Source organism: Syngnathus leptorhynchus, chromosome 8, assembly GCF_054491065.1.
Source record: "Syngnathus leptorhynchus isolate UIUO chromosome 8, UIUO_Slep, whole genome shotgun sequence".
Taxonomy (NCBI): Eukaryota; Metazoa; Chordata; class Actinopteri; order Syngnathiformes; family Syngnathidae; genus Syngnathus; species Syngnathus leptorhynchus.
Window position 1 is genome coordinate 11,440,593 of NC_141202.1, and position 22,294 is coordinate 11,462,886.

Below are 22,294 nucleotides of genomic sequence, written 5' to 3' on the forward strand. Positions count from 1 at the left end.
CGTGTGACGGCTGGCGTTCAGGTTCGGCAACAAGGAGGAGTACATGTGCTTCATGAACGAGTTTGTGGAGATGGAGTGGGGCTCCATGCAGCAGTTCCTCTATGAGATCTCCAACCTGGACAGCGTCACCAACGCTGGCAGCTTTGAGGGCTACATCGACCTGGGCCGGGAGCTCTCCGTGCTCCATAGTCTCCTCTGGGAGGTGATGGCCCAGCTCAGCAAGGTAGCTGCCTAAGCGGGAGCACTGACCCCTGCCAGAAACCTTTTTTGTCATGTTTTTGTTTTGACATATTTTCAACTTTTTGTCAGTCTTGTTTTTTTTTTTTTTTTGTCCCATTTGGAAGTGTTGGTGTCAAATAATGTGTTGGTGTCAAAGAATGTTCCTTTTTCTCATTTCGCTCGTATCTTATCACATTTGTGTTTGTTTAGTGCCATTGCGGCAACACATTTTATTTTTTTGTCAAATATTGATCGTTTTCCCATTTTTATTTATACTTATCTTGTTGAACCGTTTGTCAAATATATCTACTTTTTGTCATGTTTGGATGAAATTCAGTTTTGGTTGTTTGTCTTATTTTGGCCCAACTTTTATATTTGTCAAATTGTATTTTTTGTCAAATAATTTTTGTCACATTCAGTTTCTTGTGTCAAATTGGAATTAATTTTTTCATCAAGTTGGAATTATATTGTTTGTTGAATTTTCATGTTTGTCACATTTCCATCATTATCGTGGGTCACATTTTGATTGTAGTATTTGCTCCTTTTTGGCAAGTTTGTGTATATTCACACCGTTTGTCAACTATTTCTTGTTTGTCACCGAGGTTGCAAAAGTAGCAAGCCTGTTTTGCCAGCGTGAGGAATGGAACGTACAGATGCACGTTTTCAATCCAAGTGATGTGAAAAAGTCAGGCGGTGATCACTTTTATCCCCCGCAGGACGCCATCATCAAACTGGGCCCTCTGCCCCGCCTTCTGAACGACATCAGCATGGCCTTGCGCAACCCGCACCTGCAGAGGCAGCCCAGCCACCAGTCCGAGCGACTCCTATCCCGGCCCTCCTTCAACCGGGGCATTTCCTCTTCCTCCGACTTCCGCAACCTCGCCATGCTCAACAGGCAGGGCGTGATTCTTTCCGTCGGCTTTGTCAAACGTGTGCACGCTTTTGAAAATGACGTCTGTTTGCCCCCCTGCGCAGCTCCATGGACCTCGCCCGCCTGCCTTCGCCAACGTCCACTGGCGGAATGTTACCGTCCCGCTCCCAGCTGAGCTTTCAGGAGCGTGAGCACCTCCTGCACCGAGCGCCCTCCAAAGACATGTTCTACGCGTCCCGCCCACCCCTGGCCCGTTCCAGCCCGGCCTACTGCACCAGCAGCTCCGACATCACCGAACCCGACGGCAAGGTGAGTCGCGTGGAAGTCGCTCGCCATCCCATCGGCCGGGCCACGAGTACGAGCTGCATGCCGCTCATACTCGCTGGAATCTCTCATGATCAAGTCTACAGTAAAGTCACGCTTATCGGGGCAAGCCCTGTCAGAGTCGAACATGTGCATGTAGCGAGCAGGCCGAGATGGCAGCGGGTGGGGTGGGGGGGCCGCTGTATCATGACATCTGCTTGTTTCATCCCGGAGGGTATTTGCCGGCAAATACTCCGAGACATTGGGGTGGTGTCACCCTCACCCATATCACCCGGGGTCATGATGTCGCAGTGGGCGGGGAGGGGAGGGGAGGGGCGGCTCAGTGTGAGTAAAAGCCTATCTATATGATGGACCTCCAGGATTCCCGAATGAACAGCGTGTCTAACCTGCAGTCGGTGGACATGCTCAACTACTCCCAGGCCTCCATCGCCGGCATGGGCAGCTTCGGGGGGCTAAGTGGCGGAGGCGGTGGCGGCCTGGGTTCGGGCCTGAGCGGCCAGTTGCGGGCCGGCGGCAGGTTGTCGGCCGGCTCCGGCGGCTCCAGCGTGTCCGGCGGCCTGCGGCTGAGCCAGATGGGCGCCGCCGCCACCGACTCGCTGTCCCAGCAGCAGCAACAGCAAGCCGCCGCCATGCGCTACCCGCTTTCCTTCCAGAATCCCCTCTTTCATCTGGCCACGGCGGACGGGCCGCAGCGGCCGCACGGGCGCGCTCAGCCCCCCGCGCCCCTGCTCCTGACCCCTGAGCCCTCGCACCCTGGCTACCTGCCGCAGTTGGCCCGTGGCGGCTTCTCCCGCAGCGAGGACCTGTCCACCCTCAGGACCGGCGACGGTGCCCACCTGGGCCAGCCCAGCATCATCCACTCTCACAGCTACAGCGACGACTACGGCCGCCGCCAGATGTCCGTGCACATGCAGGTGCCTGCCTGCGACTGCGTCCGGGATGACGCGCCGTGTTAAAGGGGAGAAACCAAGTCAGCTCATTTGAAAAGGGCAGGAAAGGGAAATCCATTCGCACAAAAACATAGAGCGCGCAGTATCTTGAAGATACCGCACTTTAAAATTTTACTCCTACCGAACCGTAGTATTTGATAGGACACGCATTTCTAATGTAATCTTTCAAAAAGAAAATGTCAGTAGTTAAGTAAAAAACTGTCAAGCAGTTAGTTATTTTAATAAATTACTGTAATTGCCGTATTGAAACCATTAGATTATGTAACTAGTCGCTCACTTTGTTGAGCTAACGCGCTAAGAGGCTAACTGACTAATTTCTGTGTCCTTCAGGATAACATACAGCAGCAGCATCAGCAGCAGCAGCAGCAGCAGCAAATGATGGGCCTGACCTCCCAGACGGGCACCTCCCACTCATCCTTGGCCACCACTCCTCCGACCACAGTCCAACCACGAGCTCCGCCCCCTCCCAGTCAACGCGTCAAATCCCAGACGTCCCACCAGCTGTCGGTCGGCGCCCCCGCCAAGAATCGTCCGCAGAGCGGAAACGTCCTCCAGTCGCCCGAGACTGCCTACGGGGGCGTGCGGCAGGTGCGCGGCGGCGGAGGTGGCCGTCAGCTGTCCGTGAAGGACAACACGGCACCGGGGCTGCCGCGCCAGCAGAGCTCGGTGCGAGAGTCTGGGAGTCCGCAGGGGACGGGCAGCCCCACCACGCAGCAGTCGCCCCAACAGCAGCAGCCGTCACCGCTGACTCAGCAGCCGCAGCCACAGCAGCCGCAGCCGCAGCACTTGCTCAAGCCCAATGTTGGCAAACAGGCCAGTGACGCCACACTTTCTCAGGAAATGGCCCAGGAACCTTCCCGCCTTGACATCGGTTGTCTTTGGTCGCAGGGGTCACAGGCACCGCAGGCGCCGGCCAACGAGAGGACGGTGGCCTGGGTTTCCAATATGCCGCACCTGTCGGCGGACATCGAGAGCTCGCGCATCGATCGTGAGGACTTCAAGCTTAAGGAGTACTCCAAGAGCATGGATGAGTCGCGCACGGACAGGGTGGGTTGTCCTTATAAGGCTCCAAACAAAAATGACGATGAGTCCAAAAGCGCTAAACGGCGCCTTTGCTCCTGCGGCAGGTGCGCGAGTACGAGGACGAGATCAACTGCCTGAAGGACCGTCTGGTCATGTCGCACAAGAAGCTGGAAGAGTATGAGCGCCGCCTGCTGACGCAGGAGCAGCAGACCAACAAAATCCTGCTGCAGTACCAAAACCGGCTGGAGGACAGCGAGCGCCGACTGCACCAGCAGCAGCTGGAGAAAGACTCGCAGATTAAAGGCATCATCCACAGGTAATGCCCCGTGTGCAGGGGGCGGGACTCGTGGGGAGGGGCACGGGGTGGGGGCGTGGCTACCAGGCTCCTTGCCACGGCAGGCACGCTTTTGCTGCTCAGGTCCAGTTTGCTGTGCAGCAGCAGATGTTTTGGGCTGCGCTAGAGACCGGCCCGGTGCGTTCTTCTTTGCAATCCAAAACACCGTTTCTTGTTTTTGGGGTGCTTGAGGTCAGCAGAAGGCATTTTGGGGGTGTTTTGCGCCACTCAAGGATCTGGATTTGCCTCGTTGTTTTTGGTGGGGCAGATTAGATTAGATTTAGATTGCTATGTTACAACACATTGTCTGTTTGGTGCGAATCTTCTTGTTCTTTATTTGGTCTTTTAGTGAACATATTCCATATGATCCCCTTTAGCAAAGAAGACGCCCAATGATGACAGACAGGCAGATGGATGGACGGAGCCCCCCCCCAGTAAAATGTTTTTTGCTCGCTCGGCACTTTGTAGAAAAAGACAGGAGGAAAGCGCTTCCATGTGCAAATGAAAAGACAGCGTGAGAGCAGTCACACTGTTTGGACTCACTTGGGTTTTCTTTTTCTCCCAAAACAGAACACTGGCCAACATTTTTGAGTCCACAAATATTTACTACTTTTTTTTTTTTTTTATCACAGTAGCAAGCCACAGTAGCAAGTAGAGTTGTTTTGACTCTCGATGACTTTGAATCTGCCCTTCTTTTCTTACAAGCACAATATCTTTTCATCATAACAAGAAGCTAAAATATAATATCGCCTTCTAAATCTTTTCTTTCTCTCGATTTCAATTCCGAGCTGAAATCGGAAGTTTCAAGTCCCCCTTTGGATCTTTTCATCATTCTTTCCTTGCTATCTTTGGAAGATTTGACTTGTATTGGCTGATTGCCGAAGATCCGGTGTCTCCTCCTCACGACCTTAAACCATCGGTGCTCCACAGGGCTCACTTCCTCGGCACGATTGCCTTCTTTGCGGGCACCCGTCCAGATAGGATTGAAGCGCACCGGTCCGTCAGATCCTCCCAATTCTGGATATCCAATACGAGTTGACGTGTTGGGGACGTTTGATGTGTGGCACTAATCTATTTTTGTAACTATAATCCACCGTGCGCATTGAATTGTGTGAGTGTGTTGCGTATGATGCAAGAGCCATAACAATAGTAGTACTGTATGAAATATGAATAAATGAGTGAGACGCTTTCAAGATCCCAATAGACGCGCTTTTAGCCGCAATAATCTAGATGAGGTCGACCCAGTCGTTTTCATTTGCCTGTTTTAGTGAATTGAAATGTTTTTATCTTAATACTGCTAATACTATTTATTGAAGAGACAAATATGAAGATAGTACATATATACGCTGGTGTGACAACGGGCGAGACTTTGCACTCAGGCCGTTTTTTTCCTGGCTCGCTCGTCCACACGTGAGAGTAAAATATAATATTTATTTTTTTTCCTGCGTAGCAAAACGAGGTGTCAAGGTGCTCACCTCGCTGACTTGTTGTTTTCTCCCTCTTCACGTAACAAACGTCACACATGTGCCTCGTTTTGACGCTCATGGCCAAACGCTTTTCAATCACCTTTGCTGTCTGTGCTTGCTGGATGAATTCCTTCTTTCTTTCTGTCTTTCTTTCTGTCTTTCTTTCCATCCTTCCATCTCTCTTTCTTTTCTTCATTCCTTCTTTCCTTCTTTCTCACTCTCCATTTTTTTTGTACAAAGCAAAACTGTAAGCTCTGTTTCTCCAATAAAACATCCAAATGCTCATATTTAAAACTCCACCTGTGGATTTTTTGCTTTCTTTGTGTACTTTGTGTGTCCTCACTGCAGCGTGTGTGTGTGTGTGACTGAAATATAAATGCAAACCTCTGCCAAAAGAAAGTAGTGTACATAAAAAAATTAATACATATGATTTTCAATTCCGGACCAATCCTGTAGGGGGCAAAAATGTGCATGACAACCAGCTGTCTGTTTTATAATGTTGCGCATGCAATTCAAGATGAAAGTCAATCGGGTGCACTTTGCGATTCGAATCAGGATCCGGTTCTGTTTCTGATCCACTTCGGGTGTCAAAACGAGGCAAAAGCGAAGCAGCCACTCTCTGTCCGGGTGATTGCGAGACTTTTTGCTGCTAACCTCCCTCTCACCCCCTTGAAATTCAAATCCTTCCCCGACACTTTGGATTAGCATCAGGCCTGGGAAAATCGCAGAATTAGCCAGGAGGAAAGAAAAAACGTGCATCCGTCAGCTTTGAGTGATTAAGATGAAGGATTTTTTTTTTAACCCCCACGAGCAGCAATTCCCAGAAGACTCTGTTGATCCGTCAACCTGAAAAAATATTGGCAGGGCCTAGCACGTTTCTTCCCTGAAAACTTCAAGGCTTGCCTTTGGAGGAAGTCTTCGGCTTTGACCTTCAACGTCGCAAACCAGAAGGAAGGCCGTGACGGTCAGCAGGTGGCGGCGGCGGCGGCCCGACGTCCCGCATACGGCCCATTTGACCTTTGTGGCTTTCATAACTTCCCACCGCCACGAGCCTCAAATGCAAATGTTGTTGTTTTGCGTTAATGTTTTTCCTCATGTCTTAATGCTGCCTCTCCTTCTGTTGTCCCGCTCCCTTCTGCTACCAAGACTCATGGCCGTGGAGGATGAGATACGAGGAGGACACGTCATTGAGCCAAAAACAGCCAGGATTTTCCCTGATCAGGTTTGGCAAACTTAACACCACCTCTTCTTTCTTTTTCTTCTTCTTTCGCTTCTTCTCCTCGTCCTCCTTCCTCTATTTCTCTTTCTTGTGTTTTGCCAAGGCGGGCTGCTCTTGTTTATTTCGTGTGCCCGTGCTGCCTGGATTTGGGCTTTGTGCACTAGCGCCGTGGAGCCCTGTGGTGGTGGTGGTGCTGGTCTTGGTTTTGGTGGTTTTGGCTTCGTGCTGTTTTGGCCGCCAAGCATGATTTTGACACGCTCTGCAGCGAGCGAGGCCGAAGCACGCGTACATGGTGGTTCTCCCGCTCATCACCCCTCGTTCACCCCCACCCCCTTTTATTGGTGTGCGAGGTGTAGACAGACTCGGCTTCACCGCCCCAAAGACTTTATGGACCTGCTAGGAAAAGCAAATCTCTGCGAAGCGTAAGCCTGCACAAGGCAGTTCTGAACCATGCCTCGATCCGGAGCGCATCAAAGTGGATTTGATTATTGTTCCACGTTGGTCCATTTGTGGTACGGTTGACTCCACAGTGGACAAAATGACCACAAGAGGTGAAAGTGAGCCTGGACCTCAGGTTGATTTCAATCCGGATTGAGTTGAGTATCATTCCTCCCATTCCATCCGATTCTGACATTATTGTTGTTCTTGTGTTGTGTACAACTCGAGCAAAGCATGTGAACCGAATCTTTGGCTCCGAACAACAAGCGCATGTTGACGTTGCGACGCATGTCCTGTCGTCTTTGTGTGGGTGTGTTTTGTTTTTGCGCCTCCCTCCTCGTCCTGCCCGTCCTCCTCGTATTTGATCCTCTTGTTGACGAGATACGGTGATTTCTCTTAGGGGAGGCGTCAGTCCATCCTAGTGCAGCCTCGTCTCGCCCCCGTCCCACCCCGAGTGTCCAGGTAATAAGCCCAGCCGACAAACTCTCACCTGCTCTCCCTCTCTCTTTCTCACTCTCTCAATCATCCCCCGCCATTCTCGCTGTGTGTCCTCGTCACTCACTCGCTCACACTTTCCATTTAAAAGTCCCAGTGTAGAAAATAGCAACAGGAAAAAAAGTGTGGAATTGTCCGAATCTGTACGCAAGAGGAAAACTTGATTCAGTTTCCCTACTCAGATCACCTTTCCCCATTGAAATGAATGCAAATACCATTAATGTGTTCCAGCCTCCTCCCCAAAAACGTAAAAAATAGCATTCTACAGTTTGTACATCTCATTTCGCCTTGCTAAATCAAACAAGGGAATCATGGGAAATCTCCGTATCCGCCCCCAACCTTTCCTGGAGAACACCAATGGAGCGCACACCTTTCTTTGCGTCTTCTTTGTGTCTTCTTGTTTCCTGTCTTTTGATGTGTGTCAAACCTTGTGTGTGTGTTTGTGTGTTTGCTGGTCCTGTGACCTTCTTGTGTTGTGTTTTGTTTGTACTTTTAGTCGTATCAAAACAATTTTGTGCTAATAAATAAAGAGCGGCGCCTCGCCCCGCCCCGCCATGCCCAACCTCCCTCCCCCCGCAGAGTGTGAGACTGACGTGGGTAAGTTTGGTTTTTGTTTCAGGATTTTGTTCCGAGGCAGCGGGCGTGCCCGCGTACCGGCGTGGTGTCTTTGTCCAGCTGCTTGACGCCTCGCCTTTAATATGCTCGTGTGCGCCGCCTGCCAAGCGGACGCACGTTGCGTATTAAAAGCGCTTTTTGTTGTGTTGAGCACAAGCAACACGTTTGTTTGGTTCTGATTGAGAAGAGAAAGATTCTTTTGACCCCTTTTTGCATCAATTTCCTCTTGTTTTTGTGGTTGAAGGCATCGGACGCACTCACGCGCCATCGGATGATTTATTGCCATGCTTGTCCTTTTTCTCCGCTGTACGCGAGCCCCCCTGACCCCACCTCCCTCCCATGTCCTCCCCCTCCCTCCCATGTCCTCCCCCTCCCTCCATCCCACACTGCAATCCCGAAGCTACCTTCAACTACAATAGTCGACCTCAAGAAGTGACATTTACATATTTTTGTACAAGTCGGCTCGATGCTCATTCGTTCTAATAACAAACATTAGAATATATTTAGTAAATTCTATTGAAGTGTTTGTAATGCCCCTAGATAGTATTCACTCGGATTTGAAGAAAAACTAAACTAAAAAGACAAATCCTTCTTTTTTTTGTCTTTTTTTTTTGTCTCGCGTGTTCATTTTTTTTTTTTTACGAGTGGCGTGTAATTGCTGCTTGTGCGTGTTTGTTTTTTCTTGGCGAGTTGCGATGCTGTGGCTGTTGTTTTCCATCCATCGGCACTTTGTAACCCCTCTTCTCTCCTCTTTGCCTCCCTCTCTCTTTCTCCTTGTCTTTCTTTGGCTCTCTCACTCGTTCCGTCCCCGATGGCTCCTCTTTGACTTTCTGCTTCTCCGTCTTTCCGTCCATGCCTGCTCGCCTCCCTCTCGTCGGTCATTGAATGGCTTCTTCTTCTACACGCCCTCGCCCCCGCCCCACCTGCCTCGCCCTTTCTGTCTATCTGGCCAGGAGACCCAGCTTTCCTCCTTGGGTTCAGCAGACCCCGGTGTGAAAAGCCATCAAGACGAAGGAGGAGGAGGAGGAGGAGGAAGCGAACCTCGGCACCTCCCCGCCGTCTCGCGATCGCCCTCCCTAGAGAGCTCCATGGCGACTGCCGGACCACCTGGCACGGCCCCGGGAGGGCGCAAGGGGGGGTTAACGCAACACTGAGAGAGAGATGCTCTGAAAGTATTTTTCCTGCACACACACACACACACACACGTACGCACACACAAACACACACACAACTCAAAGGGCTTTCCTCAACTTTGCGCTCTTGCCGGACAAGATAGCGACACACACACGTTTCCCTGCAGGAGGTCTCGCACCCCGAGAGTGGTCCTCTGTGCCTTGGGCTTGGCCAGTAAGACGACCCCCCCTAACCCACCTCCCGGTTTGTTTCATTTACAGCTGGCTGACAGTTTTTTTTTTTTTTTTAATCCAAGGATTTTCTCTTCTCAATATCAGAACCCAAACCGGTGCTAAACAACAAATGGTGCAATTGGCTCGTGTGCGTGCCTGCGTGCGTGACTGGCCCACTGTCCTCTATGTGCTTTTTGTCTCTTTCCGATGTGTCTTTGTGAATCATGTTTTGTCAAATTTGTCTTGTTTGTCTTGGGGGGGGGGTTAGAGTTAGTTTTGTTCCACTTTGGGCACCATCCTGGCCCAAACCTAAAGGGAGCGCTAAGCAGAATTAGAGTTCTCGCCAGCGCCACGTAACAAAAATCTACAACTACTGTAATTGACGCTCCCACCCAAAAAAAGGCCTGACCTAACAATGTTCCTCAGCTCAGTTCAACATAGTTCGCTGACTAAAATAAACTTCAGCAAAGTTCATTGCTTTCGTGATGTCGGCAAAGAACTGCTTTTATACCGTAGTCAGACTCAATGAAGCTCCTCAACGCGGTAAATTGGCATCTGGGTGCCGCGAGACGGGAACACTTGTCGCCCATTTTGATGTTTGTGTCAGCTTTTTTTAATTCCTTGAATATGTTTCGTGTGTTCCAAAACCGTCCTGCTCAATTCCCGTGCTTTTTTTTTTGTTCAGTGTCAGCAACTCCAACTTGAATGGAAAGGCCTTTTGTTGTTGTTGTTGTTGTTGTTCCTGTCTCGTTCCTCACACGTTACGTGTTGACGCTTTTACCACCACTTTGGTTGAAAAAGTACGGCCCCCCCCCCAAAAAAAGCAAAAAAACAAATTTGAGCCCTCCTTCTACTGTATATCGACAACAACAATCGACTGTAAATAACCTTCGTGACTCAGGTAATGGAACTCTGTCGTTTTTGTTTTTTTGGGGGGGGTGAAGGATGCTTCGTATAATGATCCCATCCCTTCCCCTCCCCTGCCCTGTGTTTCTTCAGCCATTCGCAAAGCTTGATGGAGGACAGTGTGGAAGCTAGCTGGCTGATGCGCCAACGGCGCCACGCAACGGGCTGGCACAGCCAAATGTCCCGCGCGCTTTCCCGCGACGCAGTCGGTTGACAAAGGGAGAACGCGGGCCGCTGGTCCGTGTGCTCCAAGGACGGTCCCGAACCCCGGCGAAGCATGTGAGCAACCGCGACGGGGGCGTCCTCATGTTCTTTCTTGACTTTTTTCTTGTTTTTGTGGGAGGGCAAGACGTTTGCGGGAAGAGCGCCTGTTGTACTTCCAAGGTGCTCGAGCTCTCCAACCCTCCTGTTACCTTGTGGCTCAAAATGGCCGGTGATTCCAAAGCACAAGTCGTATTGACTCACTCAAAAGGCTGCTTGAAAGCAAAATGCCTGACTTCCGATTCAATTTGGAGTGTTCGGATCTGTAGGCGGGGCTGAAACGGTTGTAGAGGGCTGCATTGCTCGAGTCTCAGAGACTTTTGGTCTGAGGATAGCCACCAAATATTGCACTGATTAGTAAAACTGCTATCTGGGCCTGTTTTGTTTCCTTTTTTAATGTTTGGGGCTTTATTGGGACTCGTTTGGTTGAATTCCCAAGTAGGAGTTTGAGCAAAATGGTTGCTTCTAGCCCACAGTGTAGACTTGAATTTTGGGTCCTTGAGACTTTTGGTGTGTCCTTTGATGTCCGAAGTCCTCCTCATTTCATCTTGTGTGCGGTACAGGGAAAATTGACTTTTTATTTATTTATTTATTTAGTGCAAAATAATGGCGAAACGTTGCTACCATGCTCCGGACACACGATTGGTTGTACAAATTGGTCCAGTGGCTGCTTGAGACATTTTGCAACCCGCGTGTCTAACCAATTGCACAGAGACGGCTGAAACTGCTCGAGGCGTTTTTTTGTTTTCTTTTTTTTTAAGCTTTCGTGACAACTGAGTGAGTTTTGATGATGCGTGCTCAAGAGTTAAAATTCGTTGGGTTTTTTTTCCCCATGAAACATGTCCCGCTTGGTCCTCAACCAATAAAATATGACTTTTGTCTTTTCTGACACTTTTGGGTCAAATTGACCCGGCCAGAATGTAACAGGAGGGTTCAAGCTTATTTACTTTCAGAGCATTTCTTTTGATTATTGATGTTATTCTCGCTCTCACTTGTAGTCTTTTAAAACGATCATCCGCAAAGGATTGGTCACTATTTCTCCGACACTTTTATCCCCTCTTTTCTATTTCTCTCCAGCGCTTATTTATTCTGATAGAAGGACTCATCATCTGAAATCTTCCCGTTTCTTTATTGGTTGACCTCATTTTCTTTGAATCTTTTTCTTACGGAGACAATCTTGCCCACATGAACACACACAAAAGGGGACAAAATTGTGTACGCGGGTGTGTGTCCCCTTCATCCCCAAAGACTCGGCCCAAATTTGCACATGACGTTGTCGCCATGAAGCTCTCTGTTTACAAAGCGGACGCTTTCTCTTTCCTGCTCCGCGTGGATGAACTTTGGAGGTTTTCCTGGTGGGAAATGGGACATTCTCGAAATTCCCCGATGGAGAGATTCCTCGGCGTGACATTTTCCTGAGCCGGAATGAATGTGTGTCTATGTGTACATAGATCCGGGATATGCTATGTACGCGTTTGTTTGGAATAAGATGCAGAGTGTACAGTTATTTTTCTCCCCCATCTGGAACGTTTTTCTTCTCTTTCTCGCGATTGGAGCAAAATGCGGAGAGAGAAGCAAAACACCTGTCAAAAATGGCCAGCCTTTTTTTTCCTAGCCTTTATTGGGGGAGTGATTGTAAATACAAGCGGGCGATTTGATTTCTTTGGTTCATAATCAGCCGTGGCTTCCACTCGATTGGTTGCGGGTTGTCGTTCAGAGATCTATATTTATTCCGACAAGCCTGATGTACCATATTTGACTCATTCTTTGGGAGCTTTTTCCGTTTTGGTGACAATGCGTTTGTTTCCCACAATACTAAGTGTGCCTCCCTCTTATCTTATACTCAACATTTACTCATTCCCTTTTGACAAGCCATATACCCCCCCCCCCCCCGCGCCAAATAACCCCGTACCCCATACACCTCGACCCTTGTTGGTTTTTTGGACAGACCGAATATTTTTTGGTGTATATTATTGGAAGAGTGCTGTGGAAGAGTGCTGTACATGAATGTGGCTGTTCTGATGATTTCCTTATTGCTGTAACAATAATTACAATAATATGAATAGTGTTGATAATTTGGGTTTTGTTGATTGATGGGGTTGGCGCACATCCAGTTGATGACGACGTCGTGATCCTTCTGATTTTACTTTCTTTGTTGTTTTTTTTCTTATTTTCTTTTGAATACACTGGAAATTTCTATTTTTCGGGCAGGTGAATCTGGAGATAGAAATGAAATAAATTAATAAATTATTAAATTCTTAACCTGGTTTGTTTTTGTGTTGTTTCTTTTTTTTGGTTTTATTTATTATTGAGGCCAAAAGCTTGAAAAAATAAAACGTGAAAATAAACAAGACCTCAAATCTCAAACTATCAACGGAAGTGAACAGTGAAAAGAAATGATTACCAAAGTGAAGCAATATTATTTTCAACCCAAAAAACAGTTTACAATTGTTTTTTTCATTTTCAATATTCAAGCTCAACACGTTTATTTGTTGACAAGTGCATAAGTTTTTAGTCTCGTATCTGGCAACCCAGGGATGTGATCTCACGAGTTTGCATTACACTTGGTGAAATTGTTCAAACTTGTTCGAATAAAAAAGAATCACCTAATAGATCTAAGTCTGATAGTTCAACTGTAACTTTCAACGTGGCGTTTCCTTCCTGGTTCCTGTTTTGTTTTGATTGCTGATTTAAAACATTCCTGTGTTGGCAACCCGCTGTCGTAGTCTCGCGCAGTCTGTCGAATCTCGCGATAAGCAGGAGGTGGACGCTTCCTGTTGAGGAAGAATGGCAGCTCTCGTCGCACTCCCCGCAACGGAGCTTGGCACGAGAGGCACGCCAGGCTCTTTGAGCTGACCGCCGCGAGTCAAAATCACCGGGCGCCCCTCTCATCCGCTGCCCGGAACGGATGGGTAGAGGAGGGCCCGGCGGCACAACAAACAGATTATTTGCCGGGACCGTATCGGAACGGCGAGACGAGCTAACGAGACAGCTTGGGGGCTAACGGCGCTAGCCGGCTAACAACACGCTTGTCGCTACCGGCGGGCGGGACGAACGAGCCTGAGGCAGCCGGCGTGAGTGTGCGACGACCGGGGCGTTTTTTACCCCAGAGGCGCGGAGTACAAAGTGGACATGAGCGGACCCGGACAGGACAGCGAACCGGAGGCGAAAGTCCTTCTCATCAAGCGCTTGTACAGGTAACGACGAGGCCGTGCTAACGCGGGCTAAATGGTGGGATGCCAACCTGTTTTCAAGCTTTCCTTTATTACGAAACAAACGCTTTCGTTTCCCCTCAATTGTCACTTGCGCTAGTAGGTGTGCCACATAGCAACGATGAGTTGGCTAACACCGGACCAGTCCGGATCGCATTATGAAGACTCTTGCAGTAAAGCAAGTTTGATTTTCCTAAGACAATTGTTAAAACGACAAAGTTATGACACAGAAGTGATTATAGCAGCCTTATTTCTTCCATTTTTGTGCTCATTTGATATGCCTGGCACAACTAAGTGACAGACTGACAGCAAAAATTGTTTGATTGAAGAGCTGATATCTCGTGACTGTTTGTTTCACTGGTACCAACCAGACAGTTGCCATGACTGGTCAGAATTTGAGGTGTCACTCTTTTTTTCAATCTGAGTTTCAAAATATGTCAGAAGATGACTAATGCTTTCCCTTTCCTGTGTGCTGCTCAACTGACTCCACGCAGAGCGGTGGTGGAGTCGGTGCACAAGTTGGATGTCATCATTGGTGGCAAGGCATCGTACAGGGAGGTCTTCAAGCCTGAGAACATCAGCCTGCGCAACAAGTACGCTGCACCGCCCTAAAGTGGGCGTCAAATTCCCCGGTGTCGTCCTAAAAAGCGAACCGACAGTATTTGTTGCAAAAGGGTTCTAATGGCTTTTGCCTTCTTCCCGGGGCTGCGTGCAGGCTGAGGGAACTGTGCGTCAAGCTGATGTTCCTGCACCCTGTGGGCTACGGCCGCAAGGCGGAGGAGTTGCTGTGGAGGAAGGTTTACTATGAAGTCATCCAGGTCATCAAAACCAACAAGAAGGTGCTTACTTTTTGGGAGTTCTTAAAAGAAGGGACTCACATAGACTTTTGTTTGAATTTATAAGATCAAACCTCATGTAACGGCGAACCTTCGTCTGCGTTCCAAACCCACTTTCAAAGTTATGAGATAGTGACCAATTAAAAGTTTTTATTTTTTTCTTAAACATTCTGTATTTCACGTTTGGCACTTCTCAGCACATCCACAGCCGCAGCGTCCTGGAGTGCGCTTACCGCACACACCTCGTCGCTGGCGTGGGCTTCTACCAGCACCTGCTGCTCTACGTCCAGTCGCACTACCAGCTTGAGCTGCAGGACTTCATCGACTGGACGCACGTCACCGACCCGCTTATCGGTAAGCAAATGCGCAAAGCCGCGGGTTGTCCTCGGGTGCCAAAATGCCGAGTTCTGTGCTTTTTGGGCTTTCCACGCAGGGCGGAAGAAAGCGCTGTCGGCTTCTCCCAAGGAAATGGAGTGGGCGCAGATGGCCTGTCACCGCTGCCTCGTCTACCTTGGCGATCTTGGTATGTTACGGCGTCCATCCGTCCGTCTGCTTGTCACTTTTCCTCGAGCATTCAGTCGGTGGGTTAGACGGAGCCACTCCTGACCGGCGGCTACAGCCTGGAGTGGCCATTCTCATCCGCAGCCAATTTTAAGTCATCGGTCTCGCCGATTCCATATGTTGTTGTTGCTCTCCAGCCCGTTACCAGAACGAGTTGGCCGGCGTGGAGGCAGAGCATCTGGCCGAAAGGTTCTACCACCAGGCCTTGTCAGTCATGCCGCACGTTGGTGAGTGCGCCGCCTGGCCTCGAGGCGTCCTCCGTTCGCTTGCTTTCACATTCAGGCAGGCGGACATATTGTTTTTAGAAACATTATGCTGAGCCAGCTCTCACGGTCTAATGGCTCATCAATGTGCTGAAAGGGAGGGGAATAAAACAAGTGCATCCAATTTGTCTCCATTATCATCATTTCTTAAACTCGATGCATGTCATTTTCACCATGTCCTCCAGGGATGCCCTTCAATCAGCTGGGCACGCTGGCTGGAAGCAAGTTCTACAATGTGGAAGCCACCTACTACTACCTACGCTGGTGAGTGGCGTTCCATGCGTCGGTCCCGGTGTCCACCTTGCGTCTTGACGGAAAGCTCTCTCTTCCTCCTTAACCCTGCCTCCAAAGCATCCAGTCAGAGAGCCCTTTCGAGGGCGCTTACGGCAACCTGAAGCGGCTCTTTGACAAAGCGGCCAAGATGTACCAGCAAGTGAAGAAGCAGGAGATGAAGAAGCTGTCGCCCTCCCGACAGAGGTGAGGATCACTCTGCGGCTTTTATTAACACAAGTGATGATGTGGCTTTTTTTTTTTTTTTTTTTTTTATGGCTCCTAATTGCACTTCCTCCAGATCCCGAGACATCAAGCGTCTCCTGGTGAGCTTCATGTACCTGCAAAGTCTGCTGCAGCCCAAGAACAGGTGAGACTTGCCACATAGATGTGAGACATGTATTACTTAACCATCCATTTATTGCCACCATCGTATATTTTATGCTATAAACAGAAAGAAGGTATACATCATGGTAGGTTGACCAAAGCGTGTTTGATGATTGTGGGAAAAATCAAAGTTAAAAAAAAAACTTGTTGCACTGAGTCAGCATTGCTTATGGCATGTTTCATAGTTGTATGTCAGAAAATAAATTCATTTTTACTGATGGGGCACATCGTGCCCATTTACAGTCAAAACCCGTAAAATAGGGTTAAAAATGGATACCAAGTGCAATGGATCGGTTTTGTGAATAAAGGTTTTCCCATGCGTCATCCCTATCTCCAGCCTGATGGAGTCTGAGTTGACCTCGCTGTGCCAGTCTGTATTGGAGGACTTCAACCTGGTGCTCTTCTACTTGCCAACGGCGCCGTCGCAAAGCCACCCCCACAGCGAGGAGGACGAGGAGCAGCAGCAACATGCCACCGATGGCTGCTGTGCCATGCTGCCCGACGCGCTGGTCTTCAAGATGGTGGTGACGTGCCTGATGGTGGTGCACAGCCTCAAGAGAGGAGGTGAGCCCATTGAATTCGGTTTCCAGGCGTGAGCCATGGCCAACAGCAGCGAGCTCACATTTGTTTTCCCTTGTTTTTTTCATTTTATTTATTCTTTGACTGTTCTTGAGGCATTAAATAAATGGTTGAAAAGTCCATTGGAAACTGTGGCTCTTCCTCACCATGCACAAGAGCTGCGCAGTAGGTAGACTGTAAAACCCATGTAGAAAAAAAAAAAAAAAATTGCAATTGTGTCGCAGGCTCAAAGCAGTACAGTGCGTCCATCGCATTCACACTGGCGCTTTTCTCCCATCTGGTGAACCACGTCAACATTCGGCTGCAGGCTGAACTGGAGGAGGCGGAGAGCCGGGTGCCACCGCTCAACTCGGACGCCACAGGTGGGGGGCGGCGCAGCGATTCCAATTTACGATTCATGCATTACAATACAGGCAACTAATGAAGTAGATGAATGAACATCTAACAGAGCCTGCTATTGCTTGTATGTGTTTTTGCATGTGTTTGCACGCGCGACTCAAGTATCATCAGCTGTGTCCTTGTGGTCGATGCCGTCAAGTGTGTAACCGAGTTCGACTTGTCGAGCAATGCATACCTGACTAATGATCCCAACGAACATGCTCATGCCGTTTAGCTGTGGAGGGGAAAAACCTTTTTGTATTTTGTGCTCCAGTCCTGTAGGTGGGAGTAAAGCAAACTCTCTGCTTGCCCAAATGTTTGAGGACATTGCTTCCGCAATAGCTTTATGGGAAAGCAGGAGAGTATAAAAGCTTTTTTTGTGCTGCCATAAACTTATACTAGCAGTGTCTTTTTTTTTCTCATGTAGACGACCCGGACGCAAACGGGCCGGGCGAGCCTCTGCAAAACGGTTCCCTGGACCAAGGGGACGAGGAAGAGGAGTCCGCCGCGAAGACGATCATTGTGAAGGAAGAGCACGAGTCAGAGCAGGCCAAACAGAAGCAACAGAGGAAGAAGTATGGCCGCCTGTCACGCATGCGCAGACGCCGCAAGGATCGCGGCGGCGAGGACGAGAGCGACCTCAGCGAGGGCTTTGAGAGCGAAGACGAGGGAGAGGAGGATGAGGAGGAGGACGAGACCCCAGTGGCCAGAGATCGCCCCGCTTGCCCTTCGCCAGTTGTGCCGCCCGATCCGCCCGCTCGCCGGAAGGAGATGAAGGAGGGCTGCTGGGGTAGCGGCTCCGAGGAGGAGGAAGAGGAGGGCGGCACGGCTTTCGACGTGGAGACGGACTCAGACATGAACAGCCAGGAGTCCCGCTCGGACCTGGAGGACATGGGCGAGACGGAAAGCTGCGAGCGCCACCGGGCGCAGACCCGGGAGAGGCGGGACGGCGAGGAGGAGGAGGGCAAGGGGGAAGGCGGCCAAAGGCCTCCCGCGGCTAACGGGCCCCCGGCGGCCAGCGACGCCGGCAGCATCAGCAGCAACTTGCAGGCCATGTCCTCGCAGCTCTTCCAGGCCAAGCGCTGCTTCCGCCTAGCGCCCACCTTTAGCAACGTGCTGCTCAGGCCTCAAGCCGCCAGCGCTGAGCCCCCCGCCGACCGGGACTCCTCCCTTGATGCCGCTGCTGCTCCATTACCCTGCGATGTGAACCCGAGCGCCCCCAATGGAATCAACCAAAACGGTAATTAAGTTACGCCCCCTTTTTGATAACAACTGCAGTTGGAGCTTTTTCAAGTCGATAAAACAAGTTAACATGCAAGAATGGAATGGGTTTATTTGTTAGCACGAACGTAAAAAAAGTTAAACTGGCCAGCGCGCACCCGATGCTGAGGGGCCACACCCTGCCAGATCCTGCCAGATCCACTTCCGGGCTTTGATCACATCACAAGGAAAACAAGAGATACATTTTCCGCCACAGACTCGGACTCAGACTCAGACTCGGAAGGGAGCCAGCGCAGCGCCCCGTCGGTACGCAGCGAGAAGACGCTCCTGGAGAAGCTGGAGATCCTGACCGATCAGGGCTTGATCCAGGTGGTCAAGGTGTTCGTCGACTGGCTCCGGACCAACACTGACATCATCCTCATGTGTGCACAGGTAAATGTAAATGTGGTGCCCGCCTGTCCCACTTGGGCCAGCCTCCGCTGATCCCCCCCCCCCCCTCCTTGTCTGCCCGCAGAGCTCCCAGAGCCTCTGGAACCGCCTGTCTGTGCTCCTCAACCTGCTGCCAGATGGAAACAAGATCCTCGAAGCCGGTGAGTCGGCGCCCACGGTCAAATGGAATAGACCCGACGAGAGTTCGGCCCGTATTCGCCATCCATTACGCCCTCCTCCCCCAAAAACCAAGACCGACGTCGAGCGGGATTTTTTCCCCTGCCCAAATTGTGACATCGCGTGATGGCTATGCTCGGCAGAGGCTGACCTGAACCCGGACGTGACGGAGCTACTGGGCGGGTGCGAGCGTCCTGCCCTGCTCCAGACGCTGCTGCTGCCTGAGGATGTGGCGCTGAGGCACCTGCCCGCCCTGGCCCTCGCCCACCGCCGCCTGGACTTTGCCCGCCGCGGCACCTCCCTAAGCCCCCTGCAGGAGGTACCGCGACTCACACCTCCTTTTCCTTTTACGGCGAGCTGGTTGACTGGCCGAGCTGTACGCCAACGGCTTTGGCGTGTTTCATCAAAATTTGCTGTTTCCCTTTTGCCTTCCAGTGTGTGGTGCGCGTGTGTTGCATTCGCAGTTTTGGCCACTTCCTCACCAGTCTTCAGGGCAACGTGCTTCACTTCAACCCGGAGGCGGGCATCTTCACCGGCGTCGGCCAGTCGCAAGCCGATGACCTGCTGCAGCAAGCTGAGGCCCAGTTCCGAATGGTGAGATGCACCGGCACAGCGTGCATATTTTTTGTGCCCACCTCAAAGTCACGAAAAAAATCGAGCAAAGGTGTCCCGTCTGAGAGCTCCTCTGCCCTTTGGCATTTCAGGCCGAAGAGGAGGCGCGAAGAAATCGCCTGATGCGAGATATGGCTCAGCTCCGACTCCAGGTTTGAGCGCGGTGCTTTTCTCTGGCTTGCTCTGGTTGTCTTGCGGGCACGACACAATGACGCTGTGCTGTGACAGTTGGAGGTGTCGCAGCTGGAGGGCAGCCTTCGGCAGCCCAAGGCGCAGTCGTCCATGTCGCCCTACCTGGTCCCCGATGCCGCCGCCCTCTGCCAGCACCTGGGTCTCGTGCGACACCTGGCAGCCAGCGGCTGCTTCATTGTCATCATTCCCAGAACAGGTCGGCACGAGTTTGTGTTTTGCAAACGTCAAGCTAAAGCGGCTTTTGCCTCTCGCAGTGATCGACGGACTGGACCGCCTGAAGAAGGAAAATGCTGGCGCGCGAGACAGCATCCGCTTCCTAGAGTCTGAGTTTCGCAAAGGCAACAGGTGGGCCTCGCTTGAGTGCTTGCTAATGTTAGTGCTCAGCCTTTTTGTAGGCCATCTAAAAAGGGTGCTAACATCCAAAGCTTGCTCAATAGCGCCACCTGACAAACGAGAAGAACAAAGCCAGCAACCTGACTCAAGTGTTCTTGTTCCCTTGCAGATACATCCGCTGCCAGAAGGAGGCGGGACGAAGTTTTGAAAGAGATAAGCTAAAACGGCAGGACCTCGATGCCTGGTATGTCCCGTGATTTATTTTCTCGTTGGCCACTTTTGCAGTTGGTCGTCAAGTTGTCTTGCAGCAACACGGAGAACAGAGCGATAGCCTTTTCCTGCTTCCGCTAGGCATATGTACAAGATGGTGGACAGCTGCCGTCAGCTCACCCTCTCGCAGAGCATCGACGACGACACGGCCGGCATGGTCACCATTCTCACCGGACATCTCGTGGAGCAGCTGTGCGCCCGCTCTGCTGCCATGAAGGTTGGGCGTCACCTAAACAGTCAACTTGATGTTACACCACGTTGTCGCTGATGGTGTTTATTTCTTTCTTTTGTGTGCACCCAGTCTGCCGTGCAGGCAGCGACCTCAGCAGGCATGGAGCTGAAGAACATCGCTGAATTCTACCGACAATGGAAGGAGATAGGCTGAGGGCCGACCACGCAACGCTCCGCCCATGTCGGATCAATCACAAGACTCGCTTCCTCTCTCGCTCTTGCTCTCCCTCTTTCTCTCTCTCTCTCACCCCCTGTCTTTCTCTCTCTCTTTCTCTCTGCCACTCTTTTTGCTCTGTGTGTATATGCGTCTCCAGAATCAAATCTCAACATGAAGCCGGACGGATGGAAAGAGTTTAAGCTTATGAAGGGAGTTAAGAAGCCACTAAGAGAAAGACGGGCCCCAGAAGGCCTTCCCGAAACGGCCACGCTGGCGGCGATTCGGCGGAAGTGCAGAGACACCAAACTGGTGCTTGGCCTCCATCTCGGCTGGGAGCACGCTCGACTTGTTGGGAGAGAGACAAGATGCTGGCGCACACACACAGACTTGAAGTCATTCGGTGTCTGCGATTTCCCCTTTCGTTGTCTTTGCAAGGCGAGCCATGCCCGTTTTTGCAATCAAGAGAGAGTGCAAGCAAGGTGGCCACAAAAGGCAGCCAGCAGCAACGGCAGGCTGCCGCGGCCCCGGGAGACTAAAAAAAAAAAAGAGCGCTTGCAAGGGATGTTGACGAGGTACACTTCTTGTCCTGTGTGGGGTTTTTTTTTTCTTTTTTTGTGATGTTACTTTTTGTGACGAGAATTTCAGGATGAAGTTGAAATGCACAATAAATTCCTCTTCAACAAGGACCTGAATGGGAAAATTTGCAATGACCGTATCAATAAATGTCCCGATTCAAAGCCAACCAGTAGAATTTGACATAAGGAGATGAATGACCCCAAACGATTGAACACGTGCAGCGAGAGGGCGGGCAGCTCTTTAGACTAAAATCCAAAACTGAATTTTTTAACCACCTCTCAAAACGGTCAAAACAGTTTTGACTTTATTCCCACAGAATTGACTTTAAAGAGAATACAAACATTTTTGCTTCATAAAATTAAAAGTGCATGTGAAATTTTCAAGATGGTCAAATTTAGTGGACCTCTACAGATTTTTCACTTCAGGTTCATCCTCAAATTACCAGTAGCTGTTGATTTTTTATTTTTTTGGAGTCGTGTGTGTCGTGCGCTGGAGAAAAAGGAAACAACAACCCCATGATCAAGTTCATATGGGTTGTATTCTTGCACCCAAATAATTAATGGTGTTAATTAGGCTTTTTTGATGTACGAATGTCTAAGGGAAAGCCAGTTTATTTGTCACAGTGTCACTTATTCAAAAAGAAAAGGAAAGAAAATAACATGCAAGGTGTGCAGGCTCTTAAGAGAAGTGAGAAATGTCTCTCACCTACATGATGACACTCAAACGAACAAACGGCATCTATGTGTGAAAATGCATTCAACAATAAAACAATCATTTGAAATTTTCATTTGGTCATCGCTCTGTTTACCTGACAAGTGATAACTGATGACAATTATGTTCTCGGTTTGCCCAGAAGGGGGCGCGGCTCACCACACTACTACGTGCGACGGTTGCATCGATGGACAGTCCTCTCGACTATTGTCTTCTTTCACCCGCGCGCACGCGTAGCTGGCAGCCAATCACATGACAACTGGCGCGTGCATGTGTGCACGAGCATGCGTGTGCCAGTCGGGCGGCGACTGGCACCGCTTTGTGCTTCCTTTGAGTGGGGTGAGTCGTGGGCACGCACTTGGCGCCGAGGAAGAAGGTGCCGTGATTCGAAGGAACTTTTACATGAAACGAGTCACAAGACGCTCACAGTTG

General features: G+C 50.2%; 2 protein-coding genes across 2 annotated transcripts in view; both read left to right on the forward strand.

Annotated features, from left to right (window-relative positions):
- Positions 1-12,696, forward strand: part of syngap1b (synaptic Ras GTPase activating protein 1b) — a 31,438-nt gene extending 18,742 nt beyond the window's left edge. The window contains exons 14-22 of the mRNA XM_085918856.1: positions 22-223; positions 936-1,114; positions 1,195-1,399; positions 1,774-2,328; positions 2,695-3,411; positions 3,492-3,703; positions 6,334-6,409; positions 7,245-7,306; positions 10,300-12,696. Of these exons, the coding sequence (XP_085774982.1) occupies positions 22-223; positions 936-1,114; positions 1,195-1,399; positions 1,774-2,328; positions 2,695-3,411; positions 3,492-3,703; positions 6,334-6,409; positions 7,245-7,306; positions 10,300-10,420 (2,329 nt within the window). The 3' untranslated portion in view covers positions 10,421-12,696. The remainder of the gene's footprint in view (positions 1-21; positions 224-935; positions 1,115-1,194; positions 1,400-1,773; positions 2,329-2,694; positions 3,412-3,491; positions 3,704-6,333; positions 6,410-7,244; positions 7,307-10,299) is intronic.
- A 502-nt stretch (positions 12,697-13,198) lies between these two features.
- smg5 (SMG5 nonsense mediated mRNA decay factor) lies at positions 13,199-21,930 on the forward strand. The gene is made up of 22 exons (XM_085918921.1): positions 13,199-13,664; positions 14,174-14,272; positions 14,395-14,518; positions 14,713-14,869; positions 14,949-15,038; positions 15,214-15,303; positions 15,525-15,603; positions 15,691-15,816; positions 15,911-15,979; positions 16,334-16,560; positions 16,800-16,937; positions 17,381-18,193; positions 18,431-18,606; positions 18,689-18,764; positions 18,924-19,099; positions 19,216-19,374; positions 19,485-19,544; positions 19,621-19,780; positions 19,839-19,929; positions 20,087-20,161; positions 20,269-20,404; positions 20,489-21,930. Exons 1-22 carry the CDS (start codon positions 13,600-13,602, stop codon positions 20,570-20,572), a joined length of 3,270 nt encoding a protein of 1,089 aa, XP_085775047.1. The 5' UTR covers positions 13,199-13,599; the 3' UTR covers positions 20,573-21,930.
- The last annotated feature ends 364 nt before the right edge of the window (positions 21,931-22,294 follow it).